At 45.3% G+C, this 27,697-nt stretch overlaps 2 protein-coding genes and 2 long non-coding RNA genes across 9 annotated transcripts; 3 read left to right on the top strand and 1 right to left on the bottom strand.

Moving 5' to 3' along the window:
- On the top strand, nt 1-3,607 carry LOC139787779 (uncharacterized protein DDB_G0274171-like). Of its 4 annotated transcripts, none has more exons than XM_071727089.1 (3): nt 132-157; nt 904-2,123; nt 2,166-3,607. In XM_071727089.1, exons 2-3 carry the CDS (start codon nt 1,107-1,109, stop codon nt 2,550-2,552), a joined length of 1,404 nt encoding a protein of 467 aa, XP_071583190.1. In that variant the 5' UTR covers nt 132-157; nt 904-1,106; the 3' UTR covers nt 2,553-3,607. The 4 variants fall into 4 exon arrangements, with proteins under 4 accessions (XP_071583188.1, XP_071583190.1, XP_071583191.1 ...); XM_071727090.1 differs by having other exon boundaries at nt 904-2,054; XM_071727087.1 differs by having other exon boundaries at nt 1-157; nt 1,086-3,607.
- Nucleotides 3,608-3,819: 212 nt separating this feature from the next.
- Nucleotides 3,820-9,714, top strand: LOC139787717 (uncharacterized). Of its 2 annotated transcripts, none has more exons than XM_071727006.1 (2): nt 3,820-4,042; nt 8,358-9,714. In XM_071727006.1, exon 2 carries the CDS (start codon nt 8,379-8,381, stop codon nt 9,345-9,347), a length of 969 nt encoding a protein of 322 aa, XP_071583107.1. In that variant the 5' UTR covers nt 3,820-4,042; nt 8,358-8,378; the 3' UTR covers nt 9,348-9,714. The 2 variants fall into 2 exon arrangements, with proteins under 2 accessions (XP_071583107.1, XP_071583108.1); XM_071727007.1 differs by lacking the exon at nt 3,820-4,042 and adding an exon at nt 5,492-6,237.
- A 1,258-nt stretch (nt 9,715-10,972) lies between these two features.
- Nucleotides 10,973-20,246, bottom strand: LOC139787719 (uncharacterized). 2 transcript variants are annotated; one of them, XR_011722685.1, is made up of 3 exons: nt 20,132-20,246; nt 12,774-12,902; nt 10,973-11,046 (listed from the first exon to the last, which is right to left on the bottom strand). It is a non-coding gene; the product is annotated as an uncharacterized lncRNA (long non-coding RNA). The 2 variants fall into 2 exon arrangements; XR_011722686.1 differs by lacking the exon at nt 20,132-20,246 and adding an exon at nt 14,448-14,750.
- Nucleotides 12,874-17,056, top strand: LOC139787718 (uncharacterized). Its single transcript, XR_011722684.1, has 2 exons — nt 12,874-13,501; nt 15,870-17,056. It is a non-coding gene; the product is annotated as an uncharacterized lncRNA (long non-coding RNA).
- Nucleotides 20,247-27,697: the final 7,451 nt, after the last annotated feature.

The raw sequence follows: 27,697 nt of genomic DNA on the forward strand, positions 1-27,697 counted from the left end.
GAGTCACTACAGGAGTTGCACACAGGACAGATTTTGCATCTAATAGGATATGTTGTGGGTACCTCATACCTTAGGCACATTTAGTAGCTGTATAAAAGCTCCCCTTCCATTAGGGCTCACTGGTCACATCCCAAAGCTGTTCTCACCAGGGAGCTGGGTAAGTCTAGCTCATGCTGAGCCTTTCTACTTGCTGAAATGGGGGTTTATTTCTGGTTTTTAACAGATAAAAATTGATGGTTGGTAAAATTTTTTAAAAGTAGTTGGTTTCAGTTGTTGGGGTGGAGAGAGAATGCAGAGCCCCACGGTGTCTCCAGCCTGAGACCCCCTGATAAAGGGGAGGGAAGGGTGTCAGCAGTAACTGGAGTGCTGGGGTACTGCTGGTGTTTGCTTTTGGGGTACCTGACAGCAGTCTGAGCTGCAGTGGTGTATCAAGGAACAGAATGCCAGAAGAGATGCAAGTGGGTTTGTGTTCAGTTGTGGTCTCACCGCTCTTTAATTGGCTTTGGTTTCCTAATGATAATAAACTCGGTGCTGCTGAGGCTGAGCTGTGACCCTCTGCGTGGCCACAGTGTGATGGGATCACCAAGCAGCAGTGCCTTGGGTGCTCTTCACTTCTTCTGCTGTGGCAAATGTGGTCAGAGGTTTTTTTCTGGGTTGGGCTTTTTTTTTTTTTGATGTGTCAGCAAACAGTCAGAGGCAGTCAGCAACCAAAAGCAGAAGGAGAAAACGTGGTTGAATGGTTGAAAGGCAGGGATGAGATCAGCCATTCCTCTGCTGGCCTCCAAGATGGGTTGTCCTCTGTGAGGGTCCAGGTGACAGGGAGGGTGCTGGAGTCTGGGGAGATGTTTAGTGCTCTGTGTCTCTGGATTTCCCCACTGGTTGACTTAGTGCTGTGTTTCATAGGTTCAAACAATGGGTTGGGTTCTCATCTGCTGCTGGAGTGGTTTTGAGATGGTGGCAGGGGTGTGATGTGTCACCAGCACCCCGTGAAACGAGCCAGTCCTGCAGCACGGGCAGGAAGAGGAGAGGGAGAAAGTCAGCCAGGTGCCTGTCTAAAGGCTCTGCCTTCTCACTTGTCATTCCAGTCCTGATGAAACCTCCCCGAGATGTCGTGCTACTTCCAGCAGTGCCTCCCTCCAGCCTATCAGGACCTCTTCCCCACCACCCACCCACCCCTGTACGCTGCCAGACGCCCAGCAGCACCCACCTGGCACTCAGCACTCTGCATCCCCCAGCGCGTCACTCCCCATGTCCCCCGCCAGCAGATCAGCTCCTCCAGCTTCTCCCAGCAGCAGTGTGTGAGCCAGTGCACGCCGTGCCCACCCAGATGTGTGCCACAGCTGCAGTGGGAAACCCAGCAGCAGACTCTTCAGCAGCCCCGTGTCCCTCGGTGTGTCACCCTCTGCCTGCCATGCCATGAAACCGAGGAGGTGTCACAGGAGTTTGGGGTCACCAAGTGCGTGCCCCAACAAAGTGGGACCGAGAGCGCGACCGAGCCCCTGCCCACCCGTGTCCCTCAGCAGCCACGTGGCACCCGGGAAGTGACCACGTGTGTGCCACAACAGCCCTACCTGAGCAGGGGCATCCCGCAGCACCAGTGTGCCACCAGGTGTGTCCCCCAGCAGTGTGTGACCGTGTACTCCCCACATCAGCAGTCTGCTCCTAGGTGTGTCACCACGTGTGTCCCGCAGCAGCGTGCCACCAGGTGTGTCTCACACCACTTTGTGACCTCTGCCACCCTGCAGCAGCGTGCCACCACTCGTGTCCCGTGGCAGTGGGAGACCAGGTGTGTCACCAAGTGTGTCCCACAGCAGTGGGAGACAACTTCTGTCCCACAGCAGCTGGGTGTCACCAAATGTGTCCCAGAGCAGCAGTGTGCCACCAAGTGTGCCACCCAGGAGTGTGCCACCAAGTGTGTCCCAGAGCAGCAGTGTGCCACCAAGTGTGCCACCAAGTGTACCACCCAGCAGTGTGCCACCAGGTGTGTCCCAGAGCAGCAGTGTGCCACCAAGTGTGCCACCAAGTGTGCCACCCAGCAGTGTGCCACCAGGTGTGTCCCAGAGCAGCAGTGTGCCACCAAGTGTGCCACCAAGTGTGCCACCAAGCAGTGTGCTACCAGATGTGTCCCAGAGCAGCAGTGTGCCACCAAGTGTGCCACGCAGCAGTGTGCCACCAAGTGTGTCCCAGAGCAGCAGCGGTGTGTGACAAGGTGTGTCCCAGAGCAGCAGTGTGCCACCAAGTGTATCCTACAGCAGTATGCCACCAACTGTGTCCCCCAGAACTGTGTGACAAAGTGTGTCCCAGAGCAGCAGTGTGCCACCAAACGTGTCCCTCAGCAGGAGTGTGCCACCAAGTGTGTCCCCCAGCAGTGTGCCACCAAGTGTGTCCTGCAGCAGCGTGTGACCAAATGTGTCCCACAGAGGTGTGTGACAAAGTGTGTCCCAGAGCAGCCGTGTGCCACCAAGTGTGTCCCCCAGCAGTGCCACTTAGGGGGAGTAAAAATTTCAAGTCATGCTCAGAAATCCTGCTCGGTGTCCAAATGGCCCTGGTAAGGAGGGAGGGGGAAGGAAGGTCCAGAGGAGAAGACCAAGGTAGAGCTTTGGGGTGGGGGTTTTTTATCTCCTGGTACCACCTGCTGCTCATCCTGCTCTGTCTCTGGTTTTCACTACTCCCTTGATTTTGGGGAAGGGCACAATAATAGTTCCCCAGTCATCCTCCAGGCATCTGTGGCTCTCTTTGTAACCTCCTTCAAGGTGTTGTTCAGTGGGATGCTATGAAATGCTCACCTAATTGAAGCAAATTTTGATTAAAAAAAAAAACCCCAAAACAACAAGCAGCAAAACCCACAAACGAACAAAACCGAGACAAGCAAAAAAACAAAAACAAAAACAAAAAACAACTTGAAGAAAATGAATAGAAATGACTCAGGACTCCAGGACTCATCAAGAGGACTGGCAGAGCAGCCAGTGGAAGGTTGACCAATGCCCAGCTCCAGGTTTAGGCTCAACCTTGGGTGATGAGGTCCAGAACTTGGATTTCACGAGGCTACAAGTTCTATGAAACAGCTGGTTTCCTTCAAGCCAAAGGTAAATTTTGGAATTTTGGAAGCCAAAGGTAAATTTGCCAAGCAAATAGTGCACAAATCAGACACCAATGACCTTAATTTCAGAAGGCAGCCAGAAATCCCTCCTGGTTTCATAGCCTGACTCTGGCTTCAGCAGAGTCCCCAAACAAGCCAAGATTTCTGGCTTAGTATAGCTGGTCCATGAAGCTGGTTCCATGAAATTTTATACCTGCTATATTTTTTATTCATGTGGTTGCTTGAATTGATATTGAAACCACAACTTGAAACAAAAAAAAAAAAAAAAAAAAAAAAAAGAAAGCTTTGACATAAGGCTGAAAGTTGTAGCATGACTTTCATAAGTGCTTGAGACATAAAAGCAAGTAACTCCATTCTCTATTCTGCCTGAAGATTGTACTCTACACTGTATCAAAACCAAACCATATGTGTGTGTATATATATATATATATATATATGTATACTTACCCTTGTACACACTTAAATAAACACAACTGTCTGACTTCTGATTAAATATCTTGGGTTTTTTGCCCTCTGGTGGGTCTTCTTTCTTAAATACAGTCTGAAAAAATAGAAAAATCTTGTAATATGTTCTATCATTAGGAAAATGAGTAGTACCTCACACTAAGTAGATCATCTCAATTTGGAGGGCAAAAACAAGTGTCACAAGACCAAGAGGTGGGTGTGACCAATGCCTGGCATCCTGACCTGCTCCACCCATGTTTGGTGGCCTTGGGTTGTCCCTGTGGGTTGCCCTCTAAAGGAAAGAGGGTGACCACAGCCTGAGCACTTAACAACCTTGAGGTGGCACCTGGCTGCTTCCTCAGGGTGCTCAGTGGGTCATGGCAGAGCAGACCCTTTCCACATCTTCTCCCAAAATGTCCAGAGATGATGCTTTGGTCCGGAGAGGCAGCCTCGAAGAGCAGCAGTGACCATGGCCCTCCTTCCACGTTGTAGCTCCAGGTATGCTCTCCTGACCCCAAATTTTCTCTCCAGGCTATTCTCAAAACCCAGTGTTTGTGTCCCCTTTCAAATGAAGAAACGGTCTACTCTGTGACCCTCTGAAGAGGTGCCACATCATCGTGGCATCCCCCTAGGAGCCAGAGCCCAGGAAAAATTAGGAAAAATCTTCCTGGGTGGTGGGTAGCTGGGTGGCATAAATCCTCATTTCACAGGGGTGGAGTGGCCAGCAGAGCACAGTCCTCATTTTGGAGGTGGTTGTCACCATGTCTGGTTCTGCCCCTGACTCATGCTGTGGCACCAAGTGACCGCAGTGCTCTGTGCCTCAGTTTCCCCCGTGCTTAATTTGGAATAATAATACCCCCCCCCCCCAAAATGTCTCATGTGGCCCTGTGCGTCTCTCTCTGGGATGAAAGGACTTGAAGGATGCTAATTAAGGACATTTGGATGACAGGGCATGATGTTATCATCAGGTTAATGTTTTTCAACCTGCACTGGAAACACTAAACTGAATATTAGCATTACTTGAAGGCTACTTGAGCTGGAGCTTGCCCAGGGATTTAAGAAGCTTATAAAGATTGTATTAATCTGTTTACCTGCTCTCTGATGCCAGCCTGATTCCTAAAATCTTGGGTCAGATCATTTAACATTAAAAAGGGCGTTGTAGTTCAGGGGAATGAAATGCAATAAAAGTTAGAGAAATCCATGTTGGATTTATCTTTGTCTTCAGGTGTGGAAGATAAGATCAGCCTAGAGAAAGCCTTCTTCTCTTTGTTTTTATGGAGCTCTTGACAAGTTAGACTTAACTGGGAAAGCACCTACTTTGTGGCTTTTTCTGTGTTACCGAGGGAGATTTTTTTGGTTGGCAAATCAGAAATTTAAATAATGAGCACCTTCAGGCTTCTGCGTTTTTGGATGACAACAGAAATAGAAAACTGACTCAGCAGTTCATAAGCCAGAGACCAATATTCTGCTTCAGTTCAGAGTCATTATTTAGGTTAAAAAAAAAACACCTTAAGATCATTGACTACAACCCTAAATATAACACAGCCAAGTCCACCAATAAGTCATGTCCTAATCATGTTAAAATCAGGGCCACATCTTTTAAATATGTCCAGGAATGGCAACCCTGTGGCATCCCCAGTGTTTCATATGGGTGAGAAATTTTCCACCTGTTCATTAGAAGTTAACTTATTTCACTTTTTTTTTAGTTCGATGTGTGGGACCTCATCTGAATTCCCAGCAGGATGGCACCCAGTTCCTAGGTATTAAATTAAAGGCAAAACAAGAAAATAATACCAAGTCTGTTTATGCAGATGTGACTATGTAAAAATCTATTCCCTGTTGGCTCGTGCCCTTGTTAATTTTCTCTCGGGTTTATTCATGGCATAAACAGGGAACAAAGGGAGGGATGACTGGTGCAGAAGATGTTCAGCTTTGTGTTTTCAGGACATGGTTTGATTCAGCCGCCTTTCCCCAGGCCACCCCAGAGCTCCTGCTCATCCCCTCCCCTCTTTGTTGTGCCGGAAAAGCGTCACCACTTCATGGCAAATCCTTTTTGGGAGCTGGCTTGCCCTTAGCCCAAGGCTTTCTCAGCCTCAGTCATCCATCCCTTCACTGAGCTCCCTGGCTGAGTGGAGGAAGTCTGCGTGCCACAGTAATTATGGGCTGCAAAAGCCACCAAAAGTCCTTCCTGGACCTTCAAAGGCACGGAAAGGACTTTGCATGCAGCTCCCCTGGGTCCCTTGGGAAGTCCCTTTGGTGGGCTCAATTGCAATCTTTTTCTGGGTGGAAAGGGGGGGGTTTTGCTGGTCTGGATTTGCAAGGGGTAGACAGGGATGCTTTGGCACCATGCATGGGATCCAGAGCAGAAGGGCCATGAGCAGCCCCGGCACAGGGTGTCCTTGACCTCCCAGGGGCTTCCCAGTTCATTGTGCTGGATCAGAAGGTTCCCTCTCCCAGAGCTCACAGGTTATCTGGATGTCCTGGCAGTGCCAGGTGGCAGTGGTCACCCTACAGAATGAGGACAGCCATTCCCACCAGCACAAAGCTGCACGTGGCTGGGGACAGGGCTGGCAATTACCAAAGAGCAGCCAAACCACCTCACTCCCCTAGGGCATTTATTCACTGTATAAAAGCTCTGCCATCCCGGGGCTCTCCAAGGCACTTCTCTCCGGGTGTTCTCACTGATGAAGTGGGTAAGTCTGGCTTTTAATGGAGCTCCTGAAATGCTGTTTTATTCCTGGGTGGCCGGAGAAGGCAGAGGTCCTGCCTGGGTGCTGGCAGAGAAACATCTTCTGGGGGGATGCTGCCTTCAGCACCAGCACAGCTCTAACAGCTGAAGCATCTCCCAAACTGAAGCCTGTTGGGAAAACAATTCCAGATGGACTGAGAAGTCAGGAGGAGTGGGATGTGTGGGCTTTGCTCCACTTGGTGTTAGTTGTGGTCCAAAGAAGGCTGTTGACTACAGAAAGGGCTCGATGCTGGCAGGACTCAGATGGGAGCTTTCACACAAAAAGGCAACTCCTCTAAAGGAAATTTTGTTCTGTTTTGTGGGATTTAAACATGGGATAAAAGCAGCTTCTCAGATAAGTGTAAGAATCTGATCAACCTCAGTGCCAATGTGAAAATCAGCAGAGAGGCTCTCTAGCTGAGTCTGAACATGTTAAAATTAAATTTTGATCTAGGCTAACAAGGATAAAAATGAGTCTGCTATGCAAACAACACCTTGGAAGCAAATAAACCTCCCTACTATATAGAAGTGCTTTTTTTTTTCTTTTTTTTTTTTTTTTCTGAGCACCACCAGATAGTTTAGCATTGTGCACCCAGTGTTAGCAACTGCTACAATTGTTTTTCAATGGGTTGTTTTTATTAGCTGATGATTATTATACCTGTAGTGATAATAAGTTTTCCTAATGATAGTACCACACAGCATTGTTGTTGCTAATAGTCACCCAGTGATAAGCTTGTGGAAGATAAAACACCTCACTGTAATTATAGTCAGAACTAAGCATGTTCAGAAAATGCAGTTTCTTTACCAGAACTGTTTAATTATATTCCTTAATCTCCGAACAGTGCTGAAAAGAAAACATTTTTTATCAGAGTACCTTTCACATGTCCGTGGTTCTAGTACCTCTTAAAATAATCCAGTTAAAAACTCAGAAAACTTCCTGAAATTGTTATTTTCCAGACTGGGGAATCAAGTGGGGTGGTTTCTCCTATGACTCTGGGGGTCAAGGCAAAGTGAGACATTTCACAGTGTTTTCAGGAGGGAAGTGGGGAGCTCCAGGTGGTGCCACCCTGTCCCTTCCCCAGGGCTGTGGTCTCTGCAGATTCCCCTTCACGCTGCAGACACCAGGGCTGCTGGGAGGACATTTCACTGTCAGAGATGCTGTGCTAGGTGTTTTGACAGTGGGTCTTTGGGTTACCAGACCAAAACCAGGACACTATGGCTTGGTAGGACTGTAGCACAGGACTGGAGGCTGGGTGTAGTTCCTCACCCCAGTGAAACTTGACCAGTTACCTGCAGCTGAGATGTTGCCTTGAGAGCTTCTCCTTCCCAGTTATGGTTCCACCAAGCCTGTTGTAATTCCTCTTTTCTTTTTTTATCTGAAATAGGATGATGCAGGGGCTGTGAGGCTTGCAGCTGAGCAGATGCTATGGTAGTGAGCTCAGAGCCTGTAATTGCAACCTGCCAGCCCAGCAGCCCCCTGTGGGCCCATGAATTAGCAGTTGGGCAGGTTGTACCTGCTGGACTCTGTGCTGGCCAACCCTCACCTTACCCTTAGCCAGGTAATTTAACCTCAGCTTGGGTTTGCCCGTCTGAACTGCAGTCACACCTGAGGATTACAGCATGGACACACCTTTAATTGGGGCTTGGCTTTCATCCCTCCTGCTTGGGAGTTGCAGGACAAAACTTGAAAGGCTTTCCCAGTAGAGACACACAGGTTTCTAAGAAGACAGAGGGTCATAATGTCACTTTTGATTAATGAAATGCTTTGATGGACACTTAGCTGGTCTTTGAAGGGCTTCATGAAAACTCCTTGGGTTTCCTGGCTCCTTGTTTCTGGACTCTTAAGAGAAGAGTGTCAGGGTAGGAGCTGAGAGCAGCCACTTCTCACCTCACCATTCACAGCCTGGTTGTGAGTCTCTGACCCTCAGGAGAGCTTGGGTGTGGGCTCAGCATGTAGAGCTGCCTGTGGGCAAACTCCAGGTTAGACACCAGAAAAAACAGCCAATGCCTATGTGAACTGTCTGTCTATTTTTGTTTGTTTGTTTGTTTGTTTTTTTCTTCCTGTTTTTTTTTTTTTTTTTCCAGTCCTAAGTGCCTCACACGACCATGCACTATTATGGGGAGAGGTATAATCACCTGTACCTTCCGGGGTTGGGCTGTGGCACTGAAAACATCCAACGCTGCACACCCCAGCCCGATGCATGTAGCAACACGTGCCAGCCCATCAGCGTGATCAAGAGCCCAGTGCCAAGGTGGCAAAGCTACACTCAGCCTCTCACTTACGTGTGCCCACAGCCAAGCATCACCCAGACACCCCAGCTGTCTTGCCAGCCCTACGTCCAACAATGTGTCCTGCTCTACCCTGATCTTTGTGAGACCGCTCACCTCCTGCCCTGCAGGAAGCCCAGCGTGAAGCTGAGCACCATGTCGACCTTCCAGCCTTGTGAGACCAACCTCCCCGTGAAAAAACGGGTGGCCAAGAGCCTCCCCCCGTGTGCACCCAAGTACCCAGAACCGACCAAGCTCAAGTTCCCACCGTGTGGGATCAAATATTCCTCCTCGTGCAAGGATGAGTGCAGGTCGCAGAAGATCTCCAAGTGCTCGTCGCAGCGGTACGGCGCGGAGCTGTGGTCTGTGAAAGGGATGAGCAGTGGGTATTCCCCACCCCTGCGGGGTGTCACGGAGTGTCCCCCACAGCAGTGTGTCACCCAGTCTTACCTGCAGGAGTACGTGAGCAGGTTCCCCCAGCACAAGTGCACGAAGGGCTACCCCACTCAGGAGTGTGTCACCTCCTACGCCACGCAGCGCTGCGCGACCGAGTGCCCCCCGAGACCCTGCGAGACCAAGTGCCCCCGAGGGAAGGAAGTCAAGGAGTCTTCCCACAAGTACCACGTGACCAAGAGCTCCCAGCCTCAGGAGGGCATCAAGCACAAGAGCTCAGGAACACATCACCAAAGCAAGTCCAAGTGCCTCAACCCACGGGCCACCCAGCACTCGTCCCATCACCACTCGGGGGGAGTGAAACGTTCCGGCCACTCCAAGAAGAGTCGCTGTGCTTATAAATGCCTGTGGTAAAAAGAGAGAAAGAAGAAGCAGTTGTGAGAACAGCAAGCTATGTAGCAGAGGTCTGAAGCTATTTTTCTCCACCTATGCCCATTTCTAACCCCTAGAGAAGCTTTGGCCTTATTTTACCCCTTATTGTATCCATGTTATAGAGTGTATTGCCTTTCTTTTTTGACCACACGTTATTCCTGCAACGAAAAAGTTGTTGGTGCCAAGTGAATTGACACTGAGCAGGTGCTCAGGCTTTTTACTCCAAACAAATGCAACCTTGTTGTACCAAGGTCGTTGTGTTTGCCCCCCCCACAAAGGTATTATCTGATACTGGATCAATTATATTCACCAGTTGTACCAGTCATATTAAACACAGGCTACAGGTGGATTCCTACTCTGTCTGATTTCTTTTCCATTAAAAAAAAACCCTGTTTCTAATACATACTACTAGAAAAAAACAACTATCCCCTGCTGTTTTGGCTCCCCTCTGTATAAAATAAAGGAACTAATTCTGCTTCTAGGACTAGATTTACCATCTGTTGGAACAGATCTTGGTGCTGAAAAGTTACTTGGAAACATAGTAAAAGCAGCAGCTAGGGGTGGTGTTTAGGAGGAGGCTTGAATAAAGTAATGAAGCTCATGAGCAGCCCCAGAGCAGGAATTTACCATCAATCCAGGCTTAGGTCACACTCCACCCTCTTTGTACATGGATCATGTTGGAAAGCTTCCAATCCTTCACCCTGGGACCAGGGCAAGCATTCCCCAGGTGTCCCCTGTCCCTGGGCAAAGCAGATGATGAACTGGGTTGGTTGGTTGGTGGCAAAACAGGAGGACACCCCAGGAGATCTCTTCTGATGCTCTCACCCTGAGCTGGCCCTGTTTGCATCTGCCAGGTGATCCACATCAATGGCCTTTGGTTGCACCAGAGGGAAAACTTGACACTAACATTTTCCTAGACAGCAGGAAATAGCTCTCATACTTGGGATTTTGCTGAATGCACATGGTAAAGTGCAAAATCACAAAGCACCTGTCCTTGCACACCCACCCTATACCACAGCCTCTCCCCAGAGGTGCTGCTGGGGTAGCACCAGGGAAGCAGAAGCTCTGACACCCTCTGAAGGTGCAGTTGGACACCCAGCAGCTCCTCCCATCACTGCTTTGGTGCCTTCCTCTTCTCAGACATCTCCCTGGGCAAATCCCAGCAGGAAAACCAGTTCCTGGCTCCTTGGCTTCCTCTGCAGCATCCAAACAGTCCAACCGGGATTTCTAGCCCCCTTTTTTTTTCTAATGAAGTGACAGATTTGCCTGAAAAAACACAGCCTGATGCTACCAGTAGTCCTCCATAATTAAGAGAAGTCTTGCTCCCCCCTGGAGAGAGAAAATTCATTTTAACTTCTGGCAAATCACTAACTCTGGGGAATGAGCTGAAAAAGAGGAATTACCTGAGCAAGTAGCTCCCTCCTGACTCCCTCGTGTGGGATCAATCCCTTTTTTATACCAAGTCTATTACAAACCTGGCTCCTCCCTGCCCTTGCTCACCCCAGGGACCAGCACCCTCAGGACAGGTGGTGATGTGGTGGAGATTTATAATTAAAGGTACCAGGGTGGCCCAGCCCAAGCCCAGGGCAAACTCCTACCTGAATTTATCCCACTTGCACGGTTTCAGAGGCTCTGCTGATTTCAGTTGCTCTTGGTCCCCAAAGGATCCAGATTGTCCTTTCTAGGAAAGATGAGCAGAAAAGGGTTCCTTTTATAACTCGAAGCTTCTGCTTCTGTGGCTTTGCTCCTCGTCAGGGGGATGTGACAACTGATCAAAAAAAAAAAAAAAATGATCATATAAAAGTATCTTAAAGCAACCACTAAATGGTGCATGAACTTTGTTATCTCTCTCCCTGCTCTGGTATCTGACCCTTCTCTCTTTCATCAAACGATCAGTAGATGGGATCTGTTCCTGGACAGGTCACTAGAGCTGCAAAAAAAAAAAAAAAAAAAAAAAGGACCTGGTGGTCCAAAAGGTGCCATGGGGCAGTGCTGCATCCTTGTGGCAATAAAAGCCAACTGCAGGCTGGGCTGCCTGAGTCACAGCTGAGCCAGGAGAGAAAAACCTTGGTTCTGTTCGGGCTGACATTCAGGAGGTCCCATACAAACCTCCAGGTCCAGTTGTGGGTGCTGAGCACAAGAGCCATGGAGAGCCCACGGGAGGCTGCAGGGTGGGGAGGGCACTGGGTGACAGAAGGATGGAGAACTGGGAATGGGTGCCATGGAGGAGAAAACAATGAAGGGTCAACTTATTATTAATTTTACCCACCAAATGAGTGCTTTGAGCTCCACTCCAAGGTGGAGCTACCAAAGAGGTTTTTTCTTTTTAGGGGGCTTATTTTGCACAGCTTTTCCATGTAGCCTTCTTTGGATAGAGGTTCTCCCCACGGGGCAAACTGCACCTTGTCCAAGTTAAGAGGCATAAGATGCTTAGGGTTGTATTTTTACTCTCATTTCCAGAGGTGTTTTTGCATCTGGAAACTGAATGGGAACCCTGCTGGTTTGTCTTCCTATGAAGATACTGGGAGGTGCAAATGAGTTTTAAGTTTGGGGTGTTGGGATGCTCAGCAGGAAAAGTGGCACAGAAAAAGGAATTTCTATCTTTCCAGACACTTTTCTCACTTTTAAGGAGGAAGAGTATGATCAGAAATTGGTTCAGAGTACACAAGGAGGTCCATAAACTACCTGAATTTTTTAAAGGACATGAAATATGATTTTTAACATAAATTGCCAGCAGTCTCTAGTACCAGATCTCAATAGAGTTAGCTTCTGTTGTGAGCTGTGAATCTGGGGCCTTGCTTTTTGGATAACCTTATGTGAACTTTTCCTTGCTTTTTCTAAGAGGATGGGAAAAATAATCCCATCAATTAGCAACTGGTGAGATGAGATTTCCACACAACAGGGAATGTCAAAACATTTCAAAAATATTCATTAGTGGTTCGTGCATGCAAAGTGTTGTATCATTATAATATTAATAGTATGTTATCTGAGACAAACACCTCTGGGCTAACAGCAACTTTATAATATGCATTTTCTGATGGCTCTGTCTCAGTGGTTCTCATAAACAGGATGTTGTTTTACAGCTTTGGCAGATTAAGGTGGTTCATATTTCCATGAAACAACCCATTTCTGTGTGCATTCAAACCAAATCGTTTTGAAATGGGCTAAAAGGCAGGTTCTGCCAAGCCTGGGAGTGTTGGATGAAGGACCTTTCACTCTGAGAATCCACCTGAAGCCATGGAAATTAAGTCAGGTTCCACAAAATTCAGTGATTTCTATACCATACTTTTTTCCCCATACTTGCCTCCTGTGATGCACTTTTAGTCCATCACTTCTCTTGTCCTCAACAGGTGGAAAAGGCAGCTAAATTCTTGAACTTTGGCAGCTTTTGTCTGCATAATCCATTACCTTATCTACTTTTGTAGTTAGGCATCCTTCAGAGGTTATTTCTTGGCCAGTGACTGGAGCCAGACACTTAGCAGCTGGTCAGTACCTGGAGTAGGAATGGGGATCCTCAAGCAGAACAATATCTTCCAGCTGAAGATAGGAAAACAGCCACAGAAACAAGGATGAAAACAACCAATATCAGCTTTAACTGTCAACAAAAACGAGGTATGTACCATCTGCAAAATTCTGTTCACTCCTCTGAGCCCCTTACAGGGATGGATCCCATGGTGCCTCCAACTAAATGATTTAGGGGAAGGAATTCAAACCCCCCACCAAGCAGCCCAGGTGTCTGCAGTGCATTTGTTGTGCCCTGCAAACCCCCACTCACCTGGCCAATGTTTTAAGACAAAGCTGAAAAAACTGTAGAAGGTTGCATCCCTGCTTTGGTACAAACAGAAGTGCTAAAATCACAGCCAGCAATTCATTTGGACCATAACAAAATATGGGAGGAAGGGATCCCCCCAGCATGTAACAGTATGTACCACAGAAAACTGGATGCTGCTGGTAAACAATGTTAAAATAATTATAGTAATTATAGGTGTTACACATGCAGGAAAAATTGTTTGGAAAGTAATTAAGACCTCATGCACAAGGTTGTCTCATCTTCCTGGAAGATCAAGAAAGCTTATAAAACTCCAAGGATTGAGGGCTCCCCTGACCACTTCTCTTGACTTCTTCCTGAACAGCTGGTAAGTCCCATTCACCTCAAACTAATTAAATGGAGTAAAACGTTGCTTTAACGTGAGCTGGGCTTTAATGAGAAGCCACTCTGTGGTTTCTAAAGATATTAGTGAGATTCTTTCTCACAAAACCTTTTAGAAGTTATTTCTAGGGACCATAGGCAGCTTTTCAAATATGTCTATGGGGACTGGCATTTTTATTACAGAGTAAAGTAGAGCAGAATAAATAAAAGAATAATGTTTGTTATTATCAGTGAACTGTATGTTACTATATGGTATCCAATATAAAAGGCATTTTAAGCTCTATGCAGGTGGCATTTAGATATATATTATTATATTATTATATGTTATTATATTATTATATATTATTATAGAACACTTTGTGTTGGAAAGAACCTTTAAAGACCACCTAGCTCAATCCCCCTGCAATGAGCAGGGGCATCTTTAACTAGATCCAATTGCTCAGAAACATTACTAAAAGTATTTTTGCATTTTAAATTGAAGAAGATCTGAGACCTTGATTTTTTTTCCCCAAAGTTTTTACTCGTAAATCACCAAGGTTTAGTTTTCAAAGGGACAAAAATGGCCTCAAATCTTCTTCCCTTCTTCCTCTTCTGCCAGAATGATCTTGTTGGCATCCAAACACAGCTAAAACAAAGAGTTCCTTCACTATGAAGTGGTACCTCCCCAATTTTCAACAAGTCATTCATGGAGATCTGTTCATGGCTGGAGCTATTTGGGTTAAGACACCTTTGTTTTAGCACTATTAGTAAGAAGAAACTCTGCAAGCACAATTGTTTCACTGATTTGAGGGGTTTTCTGATGAGAGCAGCTGATGCTGAGCATTAACAGACATAAAAAGCTAAACCAGATAAAAAATGGGATGCCCCTGAACCCACTGATCATAACGGGGGGACAGAAACAGACATTTCACATCATTTATTTAAGCACCTACCTCTGAATCAGCTTGATTGCAGTGCCTGTTTTTCTCCAGGGATAGAAATAAAGTGATACTTTATAGGTGATAGTCTGTATCACACAGCTTTTAACTTGGACAGGTAAATCCCACAGTAAGTTTTTCTATGTTTTTCCAGCTGGAGCACCTAAAAGCTGGATTCAGGGTCTAGGCAAACAGGCAAGCACCAAAAATCTCTATAAAGTTCTTGCCTTTGCCATGAATGGTCTCTGCAAAGCATCTGGCAAGATTTCCCTAGGAGCTTGGGGGCTTACACACAAGATGGCACCAAAATATGGTCTCTCCACCTCTTGCATAGCAGTTCCCAGCTTTCAGGGCTGGGATAATGTGTTCTCCTCCCTGCTCTGCCTGACCTGGACTCCATCCTATCAAAGCAGACACAGGAATCCTATTAGACATGATTATCCTAATGAGGGCTGGGTGTGCTTTACCTCTGAGACAAACAATCCCAGGCAAGGACATTCCCCAGTACAGGGCTAGAAAATACCCATTCCTGTATGCCCAGTGACCTTGAGGCACCAGCACTGGTTGTGCTGGTCATTGGCTGCCATTCCAGGAACTCTCCAGTTGTTCTTGGTGCCTGCCCAGGACAGAGACTGTAAATAGGAAGGGGAAAAGAGGCCTGTGGAGGGGCAGAGGTGGATGTGGTCTGTCAGCAAGGGATGTAGGAGGGTTAAACCTGGAGAAGAGGAGGCTTAAGGGAGACCTCATCACTCTCTAGAGCTCCCTGGAAGGAGGTTGGAGCCAGGGGGGGGTCGGGCTCTGCTCCCAAGCAGCTCTCAGTCAGACAAGAGGCCATGGGCTTAAGCTCTGCCAAGGGGAGGTTTAGATTGGGTATTGGGAAAAACTTCTTTCCAGAGAGGATGCTCAGGCATTGGAATGGGCTGCCCAGGGAGGGGTGGATTCTCTGTCCTGGAGGTTTTTAAGAAGAGACTGAATGTGGCACTGAATGTGGCCATGGGCTGGGAACCAGGGTGGTGGTGGATCAAGGGTTGGACTTGATGATCTCAGAGGTCCTTTCCAACCAGGCTGATTCTGTGATTCTGTGTAAACCCAGAGGCCTGAGGATCCTTTTAAGAGGGTGGAGGTAGGGGGAGAAAGACTCGGAGTGGTGGGGATGGGGTGAGTGGAAACTGTATTAACCCATAAGCTTCATTTTCTGAGATCACAGGTGGATGCTGGCTCTGCTACAGGCCCTGTGTTACCTGCACAGCCTCTAGAAATAAAATACATGAGCAGCATTCCTTGCCTCCTGCAGTTTCTTCACAGCACCATGCCTCACCCTCCCTGCCAGAAGCAGAGGAGAGGAGCAGGAGTCCCTCTGGTGGTGTGAAGGGCAAGGTGTGGGCTGCAAAGGCTTTGAGAAACACACCTCTGTCTGCTCTCCCTTGTCTACTGCAGGTTCACCACCATCTCTTCCAGATGTCCTCTGGTGGGGAATGGGATGCGGGGCGGTGTTTCAACTCCTGTGATGTGCAGTGCCCACAGCCTCTTGCTACCAGCTGCAACGAGCCATGTGTTGTATCCTGCAGCACCTCCAGAGTCATCATATACCCCCCACCCGTGGTTGTCACCTTCCCAGGGCCAATCCTCAGCACGTGCCCACAGGAGACCGTGGTGGGAGGTTCTCCAGTCCCCGAGGGATGTGCAGCAGCCCCAGTGACATCTTTGAGAGCAAAAGTCCTGTGCTCAGAGCCACCTGCAGGGAGTTTCATCCCCAAATACACACCTCAGGATTCACGACGCTGCTCCTATGTGTTTTCTTCCCACTGGATGCACCCTTGCACGAGAGCCAGCTACAGGCATTACCCACACTCTGAGAGCAAGAAGGAAGAGAATGCTCCAGAGAAGGAGAAGCCAGAAATTGAAACCACAAATACAGCAAAAGAGGACAAAGAGACCTCGGAAGTGTAACACAATCACACCAACCCCAGTGTCATAGTTCAAAGGCCTCCTAGGCTCCTATTGCCTCTTTAAATCAAAGCTACCTCTGTCTTCTTTAAGTTATGCTTTACCTGACATTCATAGTTTGTTTCCTCATGTACATTCTCAGGGAGATAATTAATCAAACGACCCTGCCCTAAATGATGTTAACTCAACCTTTGCAAGATACGAGATCCAATTCTCAGGAACAGTCTGGTTTGGGATTAGTTTTTGTTTGGGTGTTGGGGTTTTTTTTTTCCAGAAGGATGAAGACAAGCACCTGTGTCAAGGACACCACACATGTGGTCAGCTGAGGCATGACAGACTTCTTTCACTGCTAGACCTAATTAGACTGGGCTTAGCACTTTAGAGAATTTCACTTTTCCTTTTGAGAAACACATACACACACCCATGTAATTTGTTTCTGGCTTTCAGTTTCACTGCAGCACAGAAGTCTGGGGAGGGGATGTTAAGAAACTGAGCCTCTCTATATTGAATTTTACTGAAGAAAAAGTGTTTGATAAAATGTATTGCTTGCATGTAGAAGTCAATGCAGTGTCCAGGTGACAGAATCTGCACCTCTAACTGTGTCCTTTAAGCTGTTCTTTTTGCTAGAAGTCTCATTCTGTCCTTTCCCTTCCCATTAAAATTATTCTGCATTATCACTGTGGTTTTTTTTGTTTTCTTGCACTCTCCATTTTCAGGTACCTGCCAGTGAAATTGAGGTGGAAAGCATCAAAACCAAGTCTGCCTTGCTCACCCCTGAGGTGAAAAAAAAACCAGGTCCCCTTTGCACTCTTCAGTTCTCTCCACTTGGCCTTTGCATGAGACACTTTCATTTTCACTTTCATCTCACAGCTTTCACTCCTGTTAAATACAACTTGTGGTCTAGAGAGTTGGTGGCTTGAAAAGTTATTAGTAGACATACAAGAATGGCACCTTGAGAAATTTTTATTATTTACCTTGGTACAGGAAAAGCCCTCCAGTTACTTGCCTCTTCCTCCCTCCACCTCCCATCAGATTCGAAGCTTTTTTCCCCTCTAAAGTCTTCTGCACATTTTAACTGCAAACATTGCCCTTTTGGTCCCAAGAAGAATGCCACTGCACCTCTGTCTGGTCACTTCTCCCAGCCTTTGCAAAAACAATTGAACAGAAGCAAAATAAAATTCAATTGGTAAATTTGTCCCCCAAATTGAAACGTGGAGCTGGCTACACTCATTCCCCAGTGTTGGGATGGTGAACCCTAAGAGCTGCCACTTCAGTTTTTCCTCCTCTGTGGAGAAAATGCCCATGAACATCAGACCCTGCACCTTATTCTGCTTTCCCATTGGCTTCTTCGAAGAGAAAAGGGATTTCAGAAAACTTAAAACCAGGGTAAAACATCACAGGAAAACATGCTAAGCAGCCTGGAGCCCTGCCAGTCTCCCTGCTTCTCCTGCCCTGTCTGCCTGGGCAGCTTCCAGCCTCTGTCAAGCCAGTTTGCATCTGCTGCAGCCCCCAGGGTGTCCCTTTTGCTGTCATCTGCTCTTGGCTCAGCCAGCTCACCCAGACATCTTCCTGGGAGATGAGCACCCATGCATGCTCCCCCTGTGGAAGCCTTTTTTTTTTTTTTAGTGAAATTAACCTTTCCCATATTTACTGGACATACATTTAATTTTTTTCCCTTTACAGAATGGAAACCCCTGTAAATCTGCTTGTTTATCTTGCAAGCATGTGCATTGGGCATTAGCATGTGCCCTACTTTATCAATCCAGCATGAGGATGCAATTACTAGATCTTGGAAGATCAGCTTGTGAACTCAGTGTCACACCTCAGATAAGCTGAGAGGCAGGGCAGAGATAGAAGCTTTGTTGATTGCCTGATTGCCTGGCTCAGGCAAAAAAAAAAAAAAAAAAAAAAGTGTTGTGAAAAATTTGGTAATGAGGTCATTGGCAAGGTGGAGCCTCCAAGCCCAAAAGACCACATCTTGGCTCATTATCTCAAGTCCATCCAGCCCAGCAGTACAGGGAATTTAACAATAATTTAGCTGTGTAATGAGATTTGGGAAGTGATTTTCACCTGCTGAAGATAACTTGTAAATTATTCCTTAAAAAAAAAAAAAAAAAAAAAATTAAAATGACAGGCCTAAAAGTAAAAAGGAGGAGAGACCAAAAGTGAAGGCTGAATGGAGAGAAAGATTCAGCAGTTTCAGAAATACAAAGGGTATTTGGCTCTTGAGAATGAAGCAGCTTTCCCAAGATAATCTGTCCTCCAAGATCCTTGGTGAGGCTTTTTTAGAGAAGAACCATCAGCCTTTCAGCCTAAAAACTTGGAGCCTGATCCTTATTGAAGACATCTGTGGATATTACCCTTACTAAGCACCCCAGTGCTCTGCTGTGTCATTTGGGTCCATGCAGTGGGTACTGACACATCCCATTTTCAAAGAAACATCAACATTCTCAGCTGCCCAAGCCACAGCTCAAGACATTTCGAATAACAACCTAGCAACCCCCCCTGGTATTTCTGGAAATGCTGAATTTTTCTGACAATTCACCCTTTTTTCCTCCTTTGACTGGCTTCCCACAAGGACATTTCATCTCTTTCTCTTAAGACTGTTTTAATGCTTTCCACCCATGTGGGAGCCCATCTGTTCCTCTACCTTCTCCTGGTGGTTTGGTCATTTTAAAGGATGCCACAACAACAATCCCACACATCTTCTCACTGCTTCTTGCAAACCCTCTTTGCAGTCACATGGAACAATTATCATCTTCTTAGGGGACAACTGCTGCCCACAAGTCACTGAACCTGTCTAAGGACACTCTGGGTGGAAGGGTGGATCTAAGGCTTAGACACACCTAATTATTATTACTTTTATTACTTATAACCTGTCATTATAATTACAATATTGCATGCTAAGCAAATTTACCAAGGCATGGGACCGACACAGAAGAAGGGGCAGAATGAATCCTGCATGGCATGCCCAGAAAAGGTGCTAGGGCAGGGCTGCTTCTACTGTTGAAATCCCTTTTCAAGGTGTGACCCAAGTTATCTGGAACAAGGCAGGAATTTACTGACCTTTGTGGCAGCTTTCTGCCCAAGCTGAAATTTCGGCCCCATTGACTTGAGCTGGAAGAAGCAGTGCTGTACAGATATTTTCAGCAGAAGAAGACCTGGCACCATAATTCAGATATTTCCTCTGGATAACAGAGCTCTGCTTTCCCTTTCCTTCTTGTGAGGAAAGGCTTGATCTCTAAGCTCAACCATAAATTCACTTAACAGGGTTTTGTAGCACCAAATCAGCACTCTGATAGTTTCATAGCCTCAAAGGAATTGTAAGGCAGCTGCCAGTTTTTCTTGCTGAGATTAGCAAGCTTAATTAAGTAATGAACTAGAATGAAGATTTAATGAATAGCTTTAGAATTAATAAAATAATTAATTGGATATTAGCACCACACCCCTTTGAGCCATGAGGTAATACAGGAACATGAATCCATTCTGGCAGTATCAGCACATACCTTAAGTACTACCAAAGAATTAAAACTGGATTATTTACAAGGGTGGAAATTCTAAATAACCCAAAACTTGGACTGGGGAGTACCCACCTCCCTAAGAAACAGCTCCATACACATCTCTACCATACTTACATTTTAAAAAGGCCCAACTAACCCCAGACCCCTTCCACTTCCTTTGTCAGGGGACCAAAGTGCTGTCCCAGGTTCTCTTTGAATACACACCAGTGCACATCACTGTGTCCTCCTCACCTCTACAAGCCTCTTGCTTCTCACTGAGGTCCTTCACCTCTTTGCAGCAACTCAGAGAAGAATGTACAAGCCTCCTCCTCCTCCTCAGAGCCTGGGTCTTATGGGGTGGGGTGAGGTGGGGCAGAGCAGGGCTGGGCTGATTTATGGAGCAACTCAGCAGCTTTATCAATGTGGTTACATCAGCTTTACTCACAGCTGGGGACTTCAGGTGACCTGGGAACCCTGGAGTCCCCCAGCTTCTGGTCAGGCAAGGTGGCTCTGACCTGAAGAACATGCTTGGGTGGTCAGTACGTGGTGTGCACCCAGGGGCCAGGGTCGATACAAAGCTAAATTATACACAAACATGCAAGCTGTACTTACACCTTGGGCTGCAATTTCCCATACCCTTGGGTTTTATGGAGCAGAGCAGTGCTGCTGGATTAAAGAGCATTCGTTTTGTTTTGGTTTAAAGATTCCTGGCAAGATTGCAATAGTGTAATTATTTCTGAGCTCTGAGCAAATCTCATTTAGTGGTGGGGAAGAATTCTTCAGCTTCAGAATTATTTGTGTGCATAATTATTTAATCACCACCTTTTGTTGAACCGTAGCTAGAAAACATAACCAAGCCTGTCCCTAAGAGAGGAAAACCATCTAATGAGAGAGCTGCATTTTGCCATTGAATACAGAAGGTGAGACCAGGCATTCAGAATGCAACTTTGAGATGAGTAAACTGGGTTCACTACCTATTAATTCCCCCTGGGATCCAAGTGAATTTTGCTGAAAGGGGAATAAGTGAGGAGTGTGGGAAAGATAGAAACCAGAAGGAAGCTGCCTCAGTGTTGATGGAAACAAACATGAAGTTGTTCCTGACACATGCCAGGAGCTCCATGCCAGTGGAGTTTTTATAAACTTCCAGTGCCCTCAAAGGACAGACAAGATTTCAGAGAGGTGGCAAAACTGCCCCCTTGATAAAACACAAGTGTTGATGTGAAGGCTGAATGCATGGATGGACCCCAAGGCTCCACCCAAAGTGTCTGTTGAAGGAGGAGAAAGCCAGATGTGCATTTTCATATATCTGAGTGTGTCTGTCTCAATCTCCAGCTGAATCTAACCCCTATCTCCTCCTTTCTCCTGTGACAACCACAGAGTTACACAACCAAGTCCAGATTTCAGGCACAGGGGCCTCTTTTGCTTTATGGAGTGATTGACAAGCAAGCAGGAGGGGGTTTGGTTCTAATAAAAGATTATTGGGGAAGATCATCACAAATATAACATCTGAGAAAGGGAAGGCAGGTCTGGGTGTGATTTTAAGAAGCTAGGAAATTCCTTTTTTGAAAGCTGGTGGAAGCATCCATTATTTTCTGGAAAACCACAATTCCATAGTCAATCTAGACTTTTTTCTTTCTTTCTTTTTTTTTTTTTTTTCCTTCTTTTTCCTGTTGCCATGCTCTGTTCAGCCCACAGTCACAAGGTTCCCTATACTTACAATAATATAGTCTGAGTAAATCATCTCCAACTGCTCCAAACACTGAGGGAGAGGAGTTGGCTGCAAACAAAAGAAAAAAAATGTATTCATTATTTTTTCTATAGGGATGAACAAAGAGAAAAAAGTAAACGTAATATAGAACTTATAATGAACATAATTTGAACATAAAAATACAAAGCTGAGATACTGCTCTGGTCTTAGCAATATTATAACCCTGGATATCTAGATAATGAAAGAGCAGACAGTGCTGATCCAGTTCCTTATTTTATCTTTAGTCTTTCAATTTGGTAGCATTGACCCATCCAGTCTGAGGAGGTTTGGAAGTAGATTTCCAAAGAGTTTTCTTTAGACCACATGGGAAACCGATGCCAAAATGTGGATGTCCAGGCATCATCCATCATCCAGGATGAAGCAGCCTTAAGTTTGGATTCCCATACAATGTTCCCCATGTTTTAACCTCTTTATTTTGCTTTGTATTTTTGTTATTCTCTTACACACACTCTGCACCTGGCATTGCAATGATGAAATCTAGGGAAAAATGAAGATGAAAGATAATGTTTTGCTACAATCTGTGATAATAATATAGTCTATTTCCCTTCAAACAAGTGAGCTTTCAGATCAATTTAGAAAATTATAGCATGGCACAGGTGAGAGCAATAGCAATTAAACCGGCTTCCTCTTGAAGATTAAATCTTAGTATGCAAAGCAGCTCTGTAAGGATCAGAGCACAGCACCGGGGTTTCTGAAACCAGAAAATCAATAAAGACAACAACAACAACCAACAAGGACATGCTAGAAGAAAAACAAGATGAAGCATCTTGCAGACAATGCTTCCAAATTGCTTTATGTGAGGTGAAGTTAAAATTAAAGCTGTAGCAAGCAAGCCTGGGATTCCTCAGCAAGGCCAAAGTGCTGGTTTATGTGAGTTCATTGCTCCTATAGATGAAGTTATAAATTCTTTAGAGGAAAATGCATAATCCCTGATGTTTTTTCCTTGTTATTTGCAAATGTATTTAGCTTTCATCTGATGAGGGAGGATATTTATTTCTTTATCTTTAAAAGAATTTGCTGTGGTGATGTGAAAAAGGGTATTTGCCTACTGCCAACTACATTTTTTTTTCTTTTGTATCCTATATTTTTAAAATAATCTCCATAGAGGTTGACTACAGCTTGACTTTAGATGAGTGTATCTCTTTCTATGGCTTTCTGCCTTATGTAAAACATGAATTCCCCTTATTTCAAGCTGCCAGGGAAAAGAATCAGTTACAAAAAACAAACTGTACAGATGGTCAGCCTGGTGTGATCTTCTGCCCTGTGTGTGTATTGAGAAGATGTGTTTTAATAATTTTTCACTACACTGGGAAAAAAACCTCAGTAACAACGAGGTCCTTATTAACTTTTATAAAATATTTGGCATGGTATCTCCTTTAATTGCTTCAGTGGTCAATTGCTGTAATTACTGGGTTCATCTTCCCCACAAATTAGGTGAGTCATATTATTCTGTGCAGCTTGCTGTCATATTTCTACATGGTCCTGAAATGTAAATTAAATAATCTGGGGTTTTGTCAGGATTTTTTTAGGGTTTTGGTTGTTTTTTTTTTGTTAGCTTTCATTTTCATAATTGTCCACTGTAACATAGCTAGGAGTATTTTTCTTATATAAATGTGAATAGGTGAATCACAGTATTGGAATTTATCAGACCTTATGTTTATTCCAGCTGAGGTTATGGACCTGTACTTCAGGTAATGTTTCCTCTGGGTCTTCTGGTCACATAGGGAGTGTATATTGTTCCTCTTCTCTCCAACAAACATACTCAGAAAGGAAAATTCAGTTTCTTTGTATTCATTAGTATTTTTTTGGTTTTATTCAGAAAGCACCTTGGAAAGGGATGAATGTAAAGGCTGGGTTAGATGCCTCTATTTAGCTGAATTTCTAATTGGGTTGTTGTGCCTGACCCTGGTGCTCAAAGGAGAGTCCATGAGCTGCTTTTGGTATCTCTTATTTTCTGCTTACTTGGGACGTTGTAGGAAAACATCTGTCCAAAGGATGGTCCTAAACCATGAACTACAGTCCCAAAGTCCCTGGAGTGGCTACACAATGGTCATGAACCCTAATGGCTATTTAACGTTTAAAAGTTTTCCTGCTTTTAATGAGGAAAAATCCAGAAGGCCACTGGTTATTCTTACTGAGATGATAAACTGGAATCCTGTGCTTACTGGCAGCATGTAGTTTACCTCCCTCTGAGCTCCTGTCACAAGTATTAGCAGCTATTGAAGAGGAAAAGCAACCTCAATTTTCCGTGAGATTTTCAACGAGAAGACAAAATGGGTAAAATGGGTGCATCGTGTTCTGTGGGACTGACAGTTATCTAATAATCAGAGCTGTTATCAAAACAGTTGCAACAAAGGAAGCATCACCAGGGGAAAACATTCTCTTTCACAAGATGTAGAGGATGATTGCGTAAAGGTATCTCCCAATTTCTATTCTCTATGACAGCCTATAAAAGTGCTTGTAACTCAAGTCTCTGGAGCTGACTCTGCTGACTTATTCTTGGTGACTGGGTAAGTCGAATTTAACTGAATCAGTTCTTAATTACAGATGTGGTTTTATGGGGAGCATTAAGATGACATTTTAACTCCTGCCCTATTTTGGGTTGGACCTTATTCTTTCAAATAAAGAAATTTAAGAACTAAATCTTGCCAGTAGGGTAGATCTCAGCATCACCATTTGGGGGTGAAAAAAAACTAATGGGCATTTAAAAAAAGTAGATTCCTAGGAGGTGAGCATCTGTCTACAGAGACAGGAGATATTTTTGGCATAGGACTGACTCCCAGACAAAGAGAACAGCAAAAACAATTGTGTGAGAAAAGTACAGAGAGACAGTCTTCCCAGGATTCATTCTGGGGATAAGTTTTGGGGCAATGGAGCACTAGAGAAGAGTGGGAGTAGACTTAGAAGCCTCTTCCCAAGAATTCACCTCATTTGACTGGTGAGCTCTGTAGTGCAGAGTCTACCTTGGAGTTGGATGGATTGAGCCTTAGAAATGGTGACTATTTCTCATTTTATAATTTTTAATCGCTGCCTCTTATGTTTGGTGTAGATGACTCAGACATCTGTATCTTCAGCTGCTCAGATGAATATCACTGAACACATCTAAGCAACTCACATAACTGTAACACAGCTTGTTCTTTCTCTCCTCTGGCTGTGACTTTACCAGCCTGGTAGACTTTCTGCAACTTTTTTTTTTTTTCATTTCCTACAACTTTTCAGGTTGACTCGCCTTCTGGAAAGATGTCTTTGTATGGACAGCTGCTTAGTGCCCGTTGTTCTAACCCATGTGAAGTGAGCTGCCCAGAACCTAACGTCCAGGCTTGCAATGAACCTTGTATCAGCTCCTGCCCAGATTCAAGAGCAATTGTGTATGCACCACCTGTTGTCGTGACTTTTCCAGGACCCATTATCAGCTCCTGCCCTCAACACAGTCTTGTGGGAACTGTCCTTCCTGAAATTCATGGAGGAGGAGGAGGAGGAGGAGGAGGAGGAGGGGGAGGAGGAGGAGGAGGAATGGGAATGGGCTCTGGAGGTGGAGGAATGGGAATAGGCTCTGGAGGTGGAGGTGGAGGAATGGGCTCTGGAGGTGGAGGAATGGGCTCCGGAGGTGGAGGAATGGGAATGGGCTCCGGGGGTGGAGGAATGGGCTCTGGGGGTGGAGGAATATGCTCTGGGGGTGGAGGAATGGGTTCTGGTGGTTCCTGTGGTGGAGGTAGCAGTATTGGTGGGGAAGGCTCCTGTGGTGGTGGAATCTACCGTTTTGGAAGCTTTTACCGCAACTCATTTGCAGGATCTGGTAGAAGTTATTACCCCTTTTTTTCCAGAGGGTATTACAGGTATCGTTATGGAAACTATGGGCCATTCTAAATCTTCCAGAAACTCTCATGACTGTAGGAATTATAAGATACAAACTAGTAGATGTCATATAGACCTGGAAATCAGACATACCAAGCAGCCTCTGCTCCAGCCAATGTCAGTAGGAGCTGGGGTTGCTTAGGATCTCTTTGCGCTGTGTTTTATCTAAGGCTTATGATCCCAGCACTGCCTCACTTTGTTGTTTGTGCATGTTACGTTTTGTTCTTTCTGAAGAGACTAAAACAAGTAATGGGACTTGACTGTGAAAGTGTCCAGCTGAAAGAAGAACGTCTTGTGAGCCCTGTGCTCCCCTGAACAACTGATGGGCTGCAGTCCTTGTTGAAACGGAAATTACATTTTTGTCTCTGCATCGCTTCACTCTTCAAGAATGTGTTCTGCTTCTTGTTTGTATTAAAAGCCTATTGCATCATAACACTGTCTTCTGGCTTTAATTTCACTGTGATATCTTAGTTACAAACCAGTTTGAAAGACGTTAACTCTGTGGATCAATTCTTATGCATCAATCAGGGGCTATCATCAGAGAAGGATTAATTCCACTGTATGGCCAATGTCATTTTTCAGAAATACTGCATTAGAGTATTTTTTTTTCCCCTTTCTGATGTACAGCATGGCATAAATTCTAATTAGAATAGAATCAGAGAATAATTTAGGTTGGAATGACCTCTGGGAATGGTCTGGTCCAGCTCCCACTCACTACCAAGGAAACTTTGAAGCTAGGTCAGTTACTCCTTGACTAGTTGATTATTCCTTGACTGTCCCTGAGGAAATTGTTTTAACCCTCAGTGGAGGTTAAGATGGCTCCACGTGTCCTGACTCAATTAGAAGGCAAAGCTGTGCTCTGATTTATCTAGTCTTGGTGCTAAAATATTTTATCTGATTAGAGTCTGGAAAGGGAAGATGGGTTAGCTTAGATCTGAAGGCTGTAGACAGGCAGGGCCAAAAGCAACAGGAAGAAGCTCTCTGTATCCAGATGGGAATCAGACTGCAAGTCTTGCAACCTCTGACATGCCTTGAAGGAAGCTGAAAATTTCATCCCAGCACTTGTATCACTATTTTTTCTCCAAGAGACATTTTTATTGTTCTGCTGATCGCAAACAAGAGAGGGCTTGTGCGTGGGCTGACTTAGTGATACTGTGCCAAGCACATTTGTTTCCTTCCTTTGACTGTCTTAATCCTTGTGCTTTGTTAACATAATTGAAGCATTTATGCAGTAAATAATCTGAGCTTGTTAATCATGTCCATGGGATCCCTCAGGCAACAGCTACATTGATGCCCTTGTGATCTCCTAGAATTTAGGATCCCAAAGTGTCTAGTGCACAGTCATCACCAGAACAGCCTGAAACATAGATTCTTTCACCATAACTTTTTATATGGTTTTAAATTATTTTTTATTTCCGTCCTTTACAGTAATCTCTCAGCCAATGTCTGCAACCGTTTTGATGAAACAGGCATTTCAGTCAGAAAATCTTGGAGAAATACCTACATGGCTCTACTCATATTGTGGGCTTATACATTTAATGTGCTGTAACATAACATTAAGAGTATTGTTTGACTGACACCACCTTTGTGAAAAGCCTATCAAGCAAAGATGTTCTACTAGTCTCATCTTAACCCACAGGCCCAAGTAATAATATATATATTGACTGTTTAAAAAGAAGGACTGCTTTTATTGGTGCATAAATTTTTACACCTAGTGAAGAATTGGATTTCTCAGCTGCTTGAAGGCAGGTGCAGAGATGTGTGTTCACACAAGGTACCCAAAGCACTGAAGGAGTGGGATAGCTGCTGTGCTTCCAGTTTTAGTTTCAGCTCAGGAGCATCTAACTTTGCTCCAGTGCACTGCAGCTGAGATTGTGGCATTGATGTCCCAGTAGTTCTCACTCTTATTACTCAGTGTTTCATTCCGAGGCCTATTGAGTAAGAACTGTGTGGGGGTGTAACTCTCCTTTATAAATTGTGAGACATCACCATCTGTGAAGTCACGTGGAGGGCAGCTGGAACAGACATTCCTGGCTCAGCCTGGAAAACCATTGACTTGGATCCTCTTAGTACTGTGCAACTTCATGAAGCTGAGGGGAGGTTCCATTACCACCCATCCTCTGCAAACTGCTGTCAAACTGTTCTCAGATGGAAATGAGTGCTCAGAAGTGACTCCTTCCAGGCTCAGACACTCA

The sequence above is a fragment of the Heliangelus exortis genome, chromosome 27, assembly GCF_036169615.1.
Source record: "Heliangelus exortis chromosome 27, bHelExo1.hap1, whole genome shotgun sequence".
NCBI lineage: Eukaryota > Metazoa > Chordata > Aves > Apodiformes > Trochilidae > Heliangelus > Heliangelus exortis.

Excerpts from the sequence above, each read along its gene's own strand:
- LOC139787779 (XM_071727087.1), top strand. The coding sequence starts at position 1,107 with ATGTCGTGCTACTTCCAGCAGTGCCTCCCTCCAGCCTATCAGGACCTC.
- LOC139787717 (XM_071727006.1), top strand. The coding sequence starts at position 8,379 with ATGCACTATTATGGGGAGAGGTATAATCACCTGTACCTTCCGGGGTTG.